Genomic DNA, 12,789 nt, shown 5'->3' with positions numbered 1-12,789 from the left:
CGCGGAGCGAGCGAGTCCTTGCCGTGACGTCACATCGCCGCGACTGCCGCGCCGCCAGTGTTCGTTCTCGGGGCTAATAGCCATGAAGCACCGGCGCTATCAGCGTGACGTCACACTGGCTTCGCATGACACCACACTCCTTCCTACAATGTTTATGGCCTATACCAATCGGGAGGTTTTCTTGTACGAGCACTGCGTCGAAGAGTCTGAGCACCCAGAGGAGACGCAGGTATTCGCAGAGGGGACGCTGCCGGGGCAGAGCCTTGATGTGGACTTGCATTTGGTTGTTCCGAGGGATCTGAGTCTCCGGGTGGCTCCGGTGGTGCGGTAGCAGACCTGGGAGGCTCACGAACCGGAAGGGGACGGGGGCTCGTAGGAGGGGCTTCGGACCCAGGGTCTGGAATTGAGCTGGGCACGAAACAGGGACGCTCACTGGGGCCTTCTTCGACACTCTCAAAGTAGCGCGGACGTAAATTGTCTACATGCGTGAACCTGTTTTCGGATCCTACGCGCACAAGGTACGTAACGGCACTGCACCTTCTTTCGATGACACCTATCAGCCACTTGGGATCACCTGGACGAAGGCCCAGAACGCTTTCCCCCTCTTTGTAAGCTCTTTCCGACCCTCTTCTTTCGTCAACTTGGGCCTTTACTTTGGAGAACCGTTCTTCCATCCGTCTCTCCATGTCTGGCTGTAGCATAGTCAGGCGAGTGCGGGGCGACCACGACAAAAACAGTTCTGCTGGTGTCTGCCCCGTGGTTGTGGTCGGTGTGTTCCGGTACCTGAACAGAAAGAGATCTATGCGGTGCTGTAGGGTCTTACTCTGGCCCGATGACCTTTCGTCGAGAAGCTGTCGCGTAAGATCCCGTTTCACCGTCTGGACGCATCTCTCGGCGCTTCCATTGGATGCGGGGTGGTAGGGAGGTGTTCTGGTGTGCCGCACTCCGTTCTTAAGCAGGAACTTTGTGAAACTCTTTGCCGTGAACTGAGGCCCGTTGTCCGTAACAACCTCCTCTGGAAGGCCATACGATGCGAACACCCCACGCAGCCTCTCGACGGTCTTCTCGGTCGTTGTTGAATTCATCACAAACACCTCCACCCACTTGGAGTGGGAATCCACCAGCACGAGGAGCCACTTGTTGTCTGCGAATGCAAAATCCAGGTGGATTCGCTGCCATCTGCGGCTCGGCCAACCCCAAGTTTGTAGTGGGGCCTTAGGTGATTGAGGATCTGTTTGTAAAGCTGGCCGGTTGCAAATATTTCACGGTGTTGGATTTGTCCACTGCATACCAGCAGTTGGAATTGCATCCCCAGTAGTGGTGCCTAAACCAAACAACCAGGTCAGGGTGTGTGGGGATTTCAAGGTGACACTAAACCCATGCCTAAGAACTGATCATTACCCTCTTCCCGTGATTGAGGATCTGTTTGTAAAGCTGGCCGGTTGCAAATATTTCACGGTGTTGGATTTGTCCACTGCATACCAGCAGTTGGAATTGCATCCCCAAGCGCAGTCGCTAGTCGTGATCAACACGCATTTGGGTTTATTCAAGTATACGCGCTTACCCTATGGCATAACGAGTGCACCTTCGATTTTCCAGGCAGTTATGGATGAGGAGTTGAAAGGACTTGATCGGGTAGCGTGCTATCTAGACGACGTGCTGATAGCAGGAGCTACCTTTGAGGAATGTTTCCACAAAGTGGAAATTGTGCTGTCCCGGGTTTCGGCACCACTACTAGTGGCGTCGCCCATTCACTCTGCTGAACAGGTACTAACACTCCGGTTTTCACGAGGTTCTGCAGTTCCGAAGACACTGCTTCTTTAACTGCAAAAGGTACCGACCGCGCTTTACAAAAAACGGGTGTGCTATTCTCTTTAAGCACTAACTTAATGGCCCTGTTCTTAATTAGACCCAAGGTAGGCTCAAAAATCTTAGCATATTTTTTTAAGCAACAACGCCACTTTGTCCAAGCAAACCCCATGCACACTAGCCCAGTCTAACTTCAGTGCTGACAGCCAGTCTCGCCCCAACAGCATAGTGTTAGTACTCTCGTTTGTTTTCACGACAATTAGCGGAAGTTGCTTGTGCTGACCATTGTGCTCTACGGAAACGTTTAGCTTCCCTTTTACCGTCAGCGGAGTGCCTCCGTAGGTTTTTAGCTTAAGATTGCATGGCTCTAAAGGTAGGCTGGGCCAGTATTTCTTGCACAGTGACTCTGGTACAATTGACACAGACGCCCCTGTGTCAATCTGCATGCGCACACTTTTCTGATCTAGCTTCAGGCAAATTTCGTAGAGTCTGGTGCGCCCCTCACAGGAATAGATATTGTACAGCACATGTTCACCCGCGTCACTTTCCTCGTCTATCACGTTCGCAGCGTCTCTACCTCTGTCCCTACACATCTTCGCTTAGTGTCCAACCCGTTTACACACCCGACAACGGTACTTGCGAAATTTGCAGATAGATGCTTCATGCTCTGAGCCGCATCGGAAACAGTGCAATGGTTCCGCCCCCCTGGTGCCAGCAGGCATCCCCGAAGTTTCTTCTCTCCAGCGTGGTGGGCGTTTCCCGCTATCTGTTTTGCGGTTAAGGGCGCTGATCATTCCTTGCGCCGACTTGGGCTGAAAATCCTGGCTTTCTTTCCGGGCCAACTCGATACTCCTAGCGATATCGCAGGCCTCTTTAAAAGCCAGCTTGCTTGTCTTTAGCAGCTCTGCTTGTGTTTCTTTGTCACAAAGTCCTGCCACAAACCGGTCGCGCAGAGCGTCGTCCAGAAACGTTCCGAAATCACAGGATGTCGCCAACCGCTTCAGCTCTACAGCGAAGGCTGTCACCGCTTGCCCATCTTGTTGGAAACAGCGATTGAATTTGAAACGCTCGGCAATCACGGAAGTTTTGGGAACGTACTGCTCTTTCAGTGTCTGTACTAACTGTGCGTACGTCTTGTTTTCTGGCTTTTCTGGCTCCAGCAACGTTTTCAGAGTTTTATAGGCCTTCTTTCCTATTGCCGTTATGAACACTGACACCTTCAGGTCGTCGCTCACCTGGGAGGCCTTCAGGAAGTGGTCGAACCGCTCCACGTAGGACTGAAAATCTTCGTCACCGTCCTCGATGAACTGATCGAACCTTCCCAACGTCGCCATCCTGCCTGTATCTTCGCAGCGCTTCGGAACCGCCGCTAATGGTGTCTTGTAGCCCAGTGGAATTCGGGTCCCACCCTCGTCGCCAGTCTGTTGTAGCCTCGAGGGACGAGCAGAGCCAGAGTGGCCGTGAACGAGAACAGTAAGATGGTTTATTACTACATGAATACTGAGCACAAAAGAACACTGAGCGCCCGGTTCACAGCGCTTATATAGCCATGAAGCACCGGCGCTATCAGCGTGACGTCACACTGGCTTCGCATGACAGAAACCATCACCAGGCTGGAAGTGCAAGGACGGTTATAGCGCCGACACGTGCTCTATTGGCTCTGTGAGACATTGTGAAGCTTTATGCACTGTCCTAAGACATAATGAATTGAAGGGTGAGCAGGAAAACAACGAATGCCTACCCAAACAAGTGAATGCAACAGGCATTTTATGCTCAACGTTGCCCAGGGATGTACAACGTGCTGTGGAGGGTGGAAACAGATGCCGACGGTCACGGGTCGTCTTGAAGGCAACTTGGTGACTGCCCTTCAAGATACCGGCTGCAACGCGGTTGTAGTAAAACGGTCACTTGTTTCCGACACCAAGGTAACCCGCAAGACCCCCGTTATACGCCTACTTGACCGTTCGGAAAGAGTTCGCCAGAGGCCGAAGTATTTATTGATACCCCGTTTTTCAAGGGCCTTTCTCGCGCTGTGATGTTATCCTTGGCAACATCGAGGGTGCTGTTCCGATTGTGGATTCTGATGGCGAGCAAAGTTCATCAAAAGAGGAAGGCAAGGATATAGGCACAAAGCGTGAAGAATTGAAGGAACAATGGAAGGCAGCGGCAGGGAAGGTGGGAAAACAACAAGAAAAATTACCTGCACTACAGGTTAATCCGCTAAACGTCAGCCCAGAAGAATTGCAGGAATTGGAAAGCACAGATCCGACACTGGAGGCCTGTTTCCAAGCCTTGAATAAGATAACTACGTCCAAGAAACGAGCTACTGTCGAGTTCGTGCTGATCCACGTCATCCTTTTCCGGCGCTATCGTACTGCGGAGCGGCGAGACTTCGAACAACTGGTGGTTCCGAAGAAGCTACGGGCCACAGTTATGAAGATGGCACACGAGGGTTTGCTCGCTGGACATCAGGGGCAATAGAGGTCCACAGACCGTGTCCTTGAGCAGTTTCATTGGCCTGGAGTGCAAGCGGATGTCACACGCTTTCTAAAGTCATGTGACATATGTCAACGAACAGTGCCGAAGGCCCCTCGTGGGTCGTGTGCCTTTGGGGAATATTGTCACGCGGTCTTGACGTCGACGAAGACAGCAGTCGGCGTTTGCAGAATGGAACTTTATTTGGCCGAACTTGTGGCCGGAAAAATGAGAACTAGAACTACAGCAATACACGCTGTACAATGATAGCGGCGAACAGGGCGTCGTCCGTCGATCAACTGACAAGCGGTCAAGTGCGTCGGCTTTTATACAGGTGCTATCGAACTTTCCAGTGATATCGCTGGTGGCGGCGTTATCTCTCGATAAAGCTGGAACATTCGCGTGCGGCGCGAAATCTTAGCAAAACGATCTACTACAATCGAGAAGTTTCTCGAACACTGCTTCGCGGACAGCCTCGAGCGTTGATAACCGTGCTTGCTGGTCAAACCCCAAAAAACATCAAAATAAAACAAGAAGTGGGCGTGGCATTGCCGCCTCTGAAAAAGCATCGTCCCGATACTTGTGAAAGAACAAAGAGAGAAAAAAACAAGTTTATACATAAATAAATTACAATAACAAAGGTAAAAGTAGAGTCCCCAGATTCGCTAACGTGCACAAAACGGCTAAGACGCACGACATGGACGACTTCAGGTTGTGCGCGGCGTCGCTGGGAGCTCGTAATGCCGTCCGGGATGACCTCGTAGTCAAGAGCGCCGAGACGTCGAAGTACCTTGTACGGTCCGAAGTATCGCCGAAGGAGTTTTTCGCTAAGGCCACGTCGGCGTATCGGCGTCCAGACCCAGAGACGGTCGCCGGGCTGGTATTCCACGAAGCGTCGTCGAAGATTGTAGCCACGGCTGTCGGTGTGCTACTGGGTCTTGATGCGCAGGCGGGCGAGCTGTCGAGCTTCCTCGGCACGTTGTAAGTAAGCGGCGGCGTCGAGGTTTTCTTCGTTGGTGACATTCGGTAGCATGGCGTCCAGTGTCGTCGCCGGGCTCCTTCCGTAGACCAACTTGTACGGCGTCATCTGCGCCGTTTCTTGGACGGCCGCGTTGTAAGCGAAGATCACGTACGGAAGGACGGCGTCCCACGTCTTGTGCTCAACGTCGATGTACATGGCCACCATGTCGGCGATGGTCTTATTTAGACGCTCGGTGAGCCCATTGGTCTGCGGGTGGTAGGCGGTGGTGCGGCGGTGGCTCGTCTCGCTGTATTTTAATATCGCCTGAGTTAGGTCCGCAGTAAAGACGGTACCTCTGTCTGTGATGAGGAGCTCTGGGGCGCCATGACGCAAGACGATGTTCTCCATGAAGAACTTGGCTACCTCGGCGGCACTGCCTTTGGGCAAGGCCTTTGTCTCGGCGTAGCGGGTGAGGTAGTCAGTTGCTACGACGATCCACTTGTTGCCGGAAGGCGATGTCGGGAACGGCCCCAGTAGGTCCATCCCGATTTGCTGGAACGGCCGGTGAGGCGGTTCGATTGGCTGCAGAAGTCCCGCGGGCCTAGTCGGCGGTGCCTTCCGTCGCTGGCAATCTCGGCAAGTCTTGACGTAGTGGCCGACGTCGGCAGCAAGGCGTGGCCAGTAGTATTTTTCCTGTATTCTGGCGAGCGTATGGGAAACACCGAGGTGCCCAGCCGTCGGGTCGTCGTGTAGGGCCTGGAGGACTTCTGGTAGCAATGATGAGAGCACGACAAGAAGGTAGTCGGTTCGAAGTGGCGAAAAGTTCTTCATGAGAACGCCGTTCCGTAAGAAAAACGACGGCAGTGCTTGCTTGAATACCTTCGGAACAACGACAGTCTTGCACTCGAGGTACTCCATAAGGCCCCCCAGTTCCGCGTCGGCTCGTTGCCTTTCGGCGAAGTCGTCGGCACTTATATTTCCGAGGAAGCAGTCGTCGTCGTCCTCTTGCGGCGGCGCGTCCACGGGGGCTCGGGACAGGCAGTCGGCGTCAGAGTGTTTTCGTCCGGACTTGTACACGACGGTAATGTCGAATTCTTGAAGCCTCAGACTCCATTGTGCGAGACGACCGGAAGGGTCCTTCAAGTTAGCTAGCCAACATAAGGCGTGATGGTCACTGACAACTTTGAAGGGCCTGCCATAGAGGTAGGGGCGAAACTGACGTAGCCCAGATGATGGCAAGGCATTCCTTTTCTGGCTTCTGCCTTGGATAGTGACCGGCTAGCATAACTGATAACCCTTTCAAGCCCGTCAGTCTTTTGCACAAGGACGGCACCGAGTCCTACGCTGCTTGCGTCGGTGTGTATTTCCGTTTCGGCGCAATCGTCGAAATGCGCAAGTATGGGTGGCGTCTTCAGGCGTCGTTTAAGTTCTTGAAATGCTTGCACTTGCGCCGTTTCCCACCTGAATTCCACTTTAGTCTTCGTGAGAAGCGTAAGTGGTTTGGCGATCCGTGAAAAGTTTTTGACGAAGCGTCTGTAATAGGCGCATAAGCCGAGAAATCGGCGCACGGCCTTCTTGTCTGTGGGTGGCGCGAAGTCGGCGATGGCAGCTGTTTTCCGCGGGTCTGGGCGCACTCCATACTTGCTGATCACATGACCCAGAAACAGGAGCTCGTCGTATGCGAATCGGCACCTTTCTGGCTTCAGGGTCAGTCGAGAGGTCTTGATTACTTGAAGTACTGCCTCAAGCCGCCGGAGATGCTCGTCGAAGGTCGAAGAAAACACGACGACGTCGTCCAAATACACAAGACACGTCTGCCACTTCAATCCAGCCAGTACAGTGTCCATGACGCACTGGAACGTCGCAGGTGCCGAGCAAAGACCGAAAGCCATGACCTTGAACTCAAAGAGGCTGTCGGTTGTTATAAAAATGGTCTTCTCTCGGTCTCTTACATCTACTTCGACCTGCCTATGCCGGTCTTGAGGTCCATCGACGAAAAGTACGTCGCGTGTGAAGTCGATCCAGGGTGTCGTCTATCCGTGGGAGGGGGTACACGTCCTTCTTCGTGATTTTATTCAGGCGCCGATAATCAACGCAGAAGCGCAGTGCCCCATCCTTCTTCTTCACTAACACCACAGGTGACGCCCACGGACTCTTTGAAGGCTGGATGATGTCGTCGCGTAGCATTTCGTCGACTTGTTTCTTTATGGCCTCACGTTCTCGCGTCGAAACTCTGTAGGGGCTCTGTCGGAGTGGTCGAGAATCTTCTTCTGTTATAATGCGGTGCTTAGCAAGGGGCGTTTGTCGGACCCGCGATGACGTCGAGAAACAGTCTTTGTATTGCAGGAGCAGGATTTTGAGCTGGTCTTGCTTGACCTTCGGAAGGTTCGGGTTGACGTCAAAATCCGGTTCGGGACCTCTATTCGTCGAAGCAGGTTCGGCAGCATCGAAGAGGGCGAAAGCATCGCTGGCGGCTACACATTCGTCGATGTAGGTAACCGTCGTACCCATGTTGAGGTGCCTATATTCGTGGCTGAAGTTTGTCAGCAGTACCTTTGCTTTACCGTCATGCAGCTCGGCGATACCTCTTGCGACACAAGCTTGACGATTCAGGAGTAGTTGCTGATCGCCGTCGATTACGCCTTCAAGGTTCGCAGGTTTTTCGGTGCCGTCGGAAATAATGACGCTGGAGCGCGGTGGAACGGTCACGTGCTCTGCTATCACATTCAGTGCATGGTTCCCTGGCGTCTCGTGGGGCAGGAGCGCTTTGTCTGAGGTTAGTGTTATCGAATCAGACCTCAGGTCGATAACGGCGCCGTGGTCACTTAGGAAGTCCATTCCGAGTATCACATCCCTGGAGCAGTTTTGTAGGATTACAAAGCTCGCAGGATAAGTGCGGTTATTCATGGTGACTCTCGCCGTGCAGACACCAATCGGCGTTATCAGGTGGCCTCCAGCTGTCCGGATTTCGGGTCCACTCCAAGCGGTCTTTACTTTCTTCAGCTTGGTGGCGAATAGCCCACTGACGACGGAATAGTCGTCTCCGGTGTCGACGAGAGCTGTGATGCTGTGGCCGTCGATAAGAACATCGAGGTCGCTAGTTCGTCGTCTTGCGTTGCGGTTAGGTCGTGGCGTCGGATCACGGCTTCGTCGATATGTCCCGCTGTTGCGCAATACACATGTTTTGACGCCTGGCGCGATTGTACGCTTCTGCGAGGTAATCTTACACGCGTTAAAGGGACACTAAAGAGAAACAATCAATCGGCCTAGATCAATAAATTGGGCTCTGAGAACTATAATGTTGTCAATTTCGCCATCTTACGTTTATTAATAGAGGAGAAAATCAAGTTCGAAGTTTCATTTTTAAATTTCGCGCCGAAATCTCCCCGCGTGATGTCACGAATTTCAAAGTATATTGATCGTACTTTGGCGCCATTGGCTCAACAAAATTACCCCAAACTTAGTATGTTAAGTCTATGGCCCCCTCAGAGGGCAATGTACATCATTTTTACCGATTAGGAACCAAGTAGTCCCTAGTAAGCGCCGATCAGGTGGGTCGCATGATCCGCAGGGTCTCCACCAAGAGGGGGACTTCGGTGCAGAGATGCGTTGCGGCTGGCGCACACTTTTGTAACCAGCAGGGTCATGTACTCCGTCCCTTGCCTCTACCTCCGCAAACATGAGGAAGAAAAAATGGAAGCCATAGTTAGGAAAACGTTAAAGAGAGCTCTTGATCTTCCAATCTCTGCATCCAACAGCCGTCTTAAGGCTTTGGGTGTGGTGAACTCATACCAGGAGCTTAGGGAAGCCCACCTCCTCAACCAGTACACACGGTTGGCCCAAACACACTCTGGCCAAAGTCTACTTGCGCGACTGCATATAAAACGTGACTTCCACCTACAGGAGCGGGTCAAGGTGCCAGAACTGTGGCGCACAGCCCTTCTGGTCCGACTTCTCCCCACTAAAATGGACAGAGATGAACACACCGCACGACGTGAGGCGCGCGCTCGGGCACTGGAGCTACAATATGGATAGAAGACAGGTGTCTACTACGTGGACGTTGCTGGCCCAAACCCCGAGGGGTGGTACACGGCCGCTGCTATTAACGAAGGAACACAGGTAGATGGGCTAACCTTTAGGGCGTATACTGTAACGCAGGCTGAAGAGGTCGCCATTGCCCTTGCGGCCTCTCACAGTAATTCCTGATGCATTATTACGGATCCGCGGGGCGCGTGTCGCAACTACGTAGCAAGGCACATCTCACCCTTAGCCTACAAAATACTGCGCAACTGCATAAGGGACGTGGACCCTCACCCCAAACGTATTAGTTGGACTCCGTGTCACCAGGGATTGCGGGGAAATGAGGCTGCAGATGCGGCTGCCCGAGCGCTCATTTCCGTGTTTCCTCCATTAGTCCCAATGAGACAGACTGGGAGGGTTACCCTCTCCTCCGGTATAGGGAAATTCTAGAATATTATAAGGAAATTCATCGCCGCTACCCTCCTCCTGCAAGGGGGTTGAAGAAAGCAGATGAGCGCATCCTAATAAGACTCCAGACTAACACAATGTTATGTCCCGCAATCATAAAACATTTCGACTCTACGGTCACAGGACAGTGCCAGCACTGTGGGGAGGTGGCGGACAGCTACCACATGGTGTGGGCCTGTCAAAATAACACAGCCCTTACAGCTCACCCGAGCCCTACACGAGAGGACTGGGAGGCGGCCCTGCTCGGCGGCTCAGACCTTCGGGCCCAACAGGCCTTGGTACAGAGAGCCAGGGCGGCGGCTTCAACCAATGGGGTCCCGGAATAGAGACTCCACCTAGTCTGTAGGAACCTCGAAAGAGGTCCCACACCTCTCCTTGTAAATAAATGTTTTTGACCACCACCACCACTGTCAAAACATGTGACGTCACGGCGAATGGTGCGGAAACTTCAAGGTGGCGTCGCCACCCACCTTTTGTTTTGCGCGTTTTCTCGCTTACTAAGCGTCTTCTCGCAGCAAGCGTGGTGTTTTTGGTATCGTGAAAGAGTACTTTACTAATATGAGTAAAATCGTTTTGCTCGTTAGTGTCCCTTTGATAAGACTCCTTCCACTAGACGACGTTCATATATATATATATATATTTTGAAGCTGTTTCAAATGGCGTGGCTCTATGGTTGAATACCTGCTTGCCACGCAAAACGTCAGGTTGCGATTCTCACACTGGTTCTATCAGCAGAACTTATAAGAGGGAGAAAAAGAAGGCAGACAAGGACGTCAGTGTTCAGCGACGTCCTTGTCTGCCTTCTTCTTGTGCCTCGTTTTAAGATCCGCTGCCAAAACCAGTGTTAGCTATGGACCAACTAGCACCTGCAAATACCGTTTTGACGGTTCGATTCTCACTCGCATGAAAGATTTTTATTCTTTATTTTATTTGCACCTTTCTCGATTTTTCGTTTGACGCCGACACCAACGCAGACACTGACGCTGACACCGCAATTTCTGCGAAACGAGCTCTTCAACGCTATCGCGCTAAAACCACAGAGGTTGTAAGCAGCAGGTGCGAGGTCATAGGTTGTAAGTGCAAAGAAGAGCCCAGATCGCTTGCGAAATAATGCACGCTTGAATCCCCCACGCGCTTTATGTAAGAGCTTGTGCAAGCTGCGTTTTGAGGGTGCGGCAACCTCACATAGCGATAACGATAACTCAACACTTCAAAAGAGAGGCGCCGGCTGCTGAGGTCACCAATGCAGGCGCATTGCAAGAAGGTGGTTTCAAATAAGTGGGGCTATATAGGCAGAGAATGGGCTGGCTGATAAGGCTGCAGTGTGCGCACAAATAACTTTCAATAGAGAAAGGCTGTAGGATTTGTCCTCATGGTGCGTAACTCATTTTGTACCATGATATGATACATTAGGAACAGCAGCCACTCCAAGCAATAGTTGGCGTTGAATACGCCCAGGCAAGCATATAGGACGAAAAATAATATGTAAAATAATAAAAAAAGAGCCTGTATCTGCGATTTCTTCAATCTGAAGTGAGCCGCAACATCGGTGAGAAGCTTGCAATTGCAAAAACAAACATATTATTTTGGTTTACATTAACTTTGCTCAATTAATACGAGCTGCGGAGAGAGAGAGAGAGCTCTTTATTGAAAGGCAGAGAAGTTAGCCGGCGTGTGTAAATTCTCTGACTTGCTACTGTGCGTGGGGAAAGGGGATCGGGCGCTGAAAGGCACAAAGAGAGATATATATATAGAAAAAATGTAAAAAGTTAAAATAGAATAAAAAAGAGTTAAAAATACAAACTGAGTAACGCGACATTAACCCAATGGCAATAAGTTGATTCAATATGCAAACTGATGATCGTGATGCTTCCGAGTTACTTTACAAGTGACGCATCTCTTCAAGTTTGGCACCTCCATGCTTCAAGCTTATCATCATTTACGCGCACCTTTTGAATGTGTGGAGGGGGTTTGCTTAATGTCGCATCAGAGCGACGTTTTGCACGCAAACACACCGGCATGTAGTACTCTATTGCAATCGAAGCCGTGTGCATAACGTGGCCTTGTCAAGCAGAATATTTCTTGTCCCGACCCCTAAAATAAAGGATTATAAATGATACTCCGTATGTGTGTTGCCCGCAAATGCTCCGGCTAGATTCGGAGCGCCGATGCCACGCGATTTTTCAGTGGTTTGCGCGTTCGAAGTGCAAATACAGATTCCGGCACTGACGTTGGTTCGAAAACCGCGACCTGGGTAAAGGATTGGGGAGAGGTTTTCTTTTGCGTCAAGTTGTAGCTATATATGATAAAGCAGGAGTATGTGTTACAAGCGTCGAAAGCTGGGCGAGTTGGTAAGGTTTCATCTTCTAGCAAACTGCGCAGCAGACTAGACACAAAGAAGGAACGAAAGAGACAGACGAGCGCGTACTCACAACTGAGTTTATTGTATTTAGTACGTTTGGTCTAGTCCTCAAGTTCACTTTAGTGTATTGGCGCCAGTGCTGGGCAGTATCGAAGATACATGTATCTTAGATACTATCTTAGATACTCTACGGGGATCTTGTATCTGTATCGCGATACGTCTCGAAAGACGAGTATCTGTATCTGTATTTTCAATACATTCGAAAATGTATCGCGTATCTTAAGATACAAGATACTTCTATCGCAACACAAGCGTGCGAAACAATAATCAATGGCCAAGCTCCGCTTCTGAAGCTGGTACTGGCGCCACTAAGCCGTCTCTGAATAAGTCTAAGGTCAGTGACGTAAGTTTATTTTTCCGCCAGAGTCCTCCAGTGAGTGCAGAATATGAGGAAGACAAGCGCGCGGACGTCTACGCCCACCTCACGTACCTTTTGTTTTCCCGATTTTTTTTTTTTTAGTTTGCGCCAATGCCGTGACATTTGCTCTTAGCCACGGTCCTTCGCCGCGCACTCCACTGTGTGCTGCGCCTTTCGCGCAAATTCTCATGTTGCTAAAGTGTCGTTATTGTAGAGTGTCTTGTGTCTTGCTTCGTAACGAAATGTGACGCGTGCAGGAATGGGGTTGCTTTGCTA

At 51.2% G+C, this 12,789-nt stretch overlaps 1 protein-coding gene across 1 annotated transcript; it reads right to left on the bottom strand.

Moving 5' to 3' along the window:
- Positions 1 to 2,195: 2,195 nt before the first annotated feature.
- Positions 2,196 to 3,379, bottom strand: LOC119397141 (uncharacterized). The gene has a single exon (XM_037664579.2). The coding sequence runs from the start codon at positions 3,141 to 3,143 to the stop codon at positions 2,409 to 2,411; it is 735 nt and encodes a 244-aa protein (XP_037520507.2). The 5' UTR covers positions 3,144 to 3,379; the 3' UTR covers positions 2,196 to 2,408.
- Between the last annotated feature and the right edge of the window lie 9,410 nt (positions 3,380 to 12,789).

Source organism: Rhipicephalus sanguineus, chromosome 6 (genome assembly GCF_013339695.2).
Source record: "Rhipicephalus sanguineus isolate Rsan-2018 chromosome 6, BIME_Rsan_1.4, whole genome shotgun sequence".
NCBI lineage: Eukaryota > Metazoa > Arthropoda > Arachnida > Ixodida > Ixodidae > Rhipicephalus > Rhipicephalus sanguineus.
The sequence above is the reverse complement of the archived record's forward strand: the minus strand, read 5'-3'. Positions and strand labels throughout refer to the sequence as shown.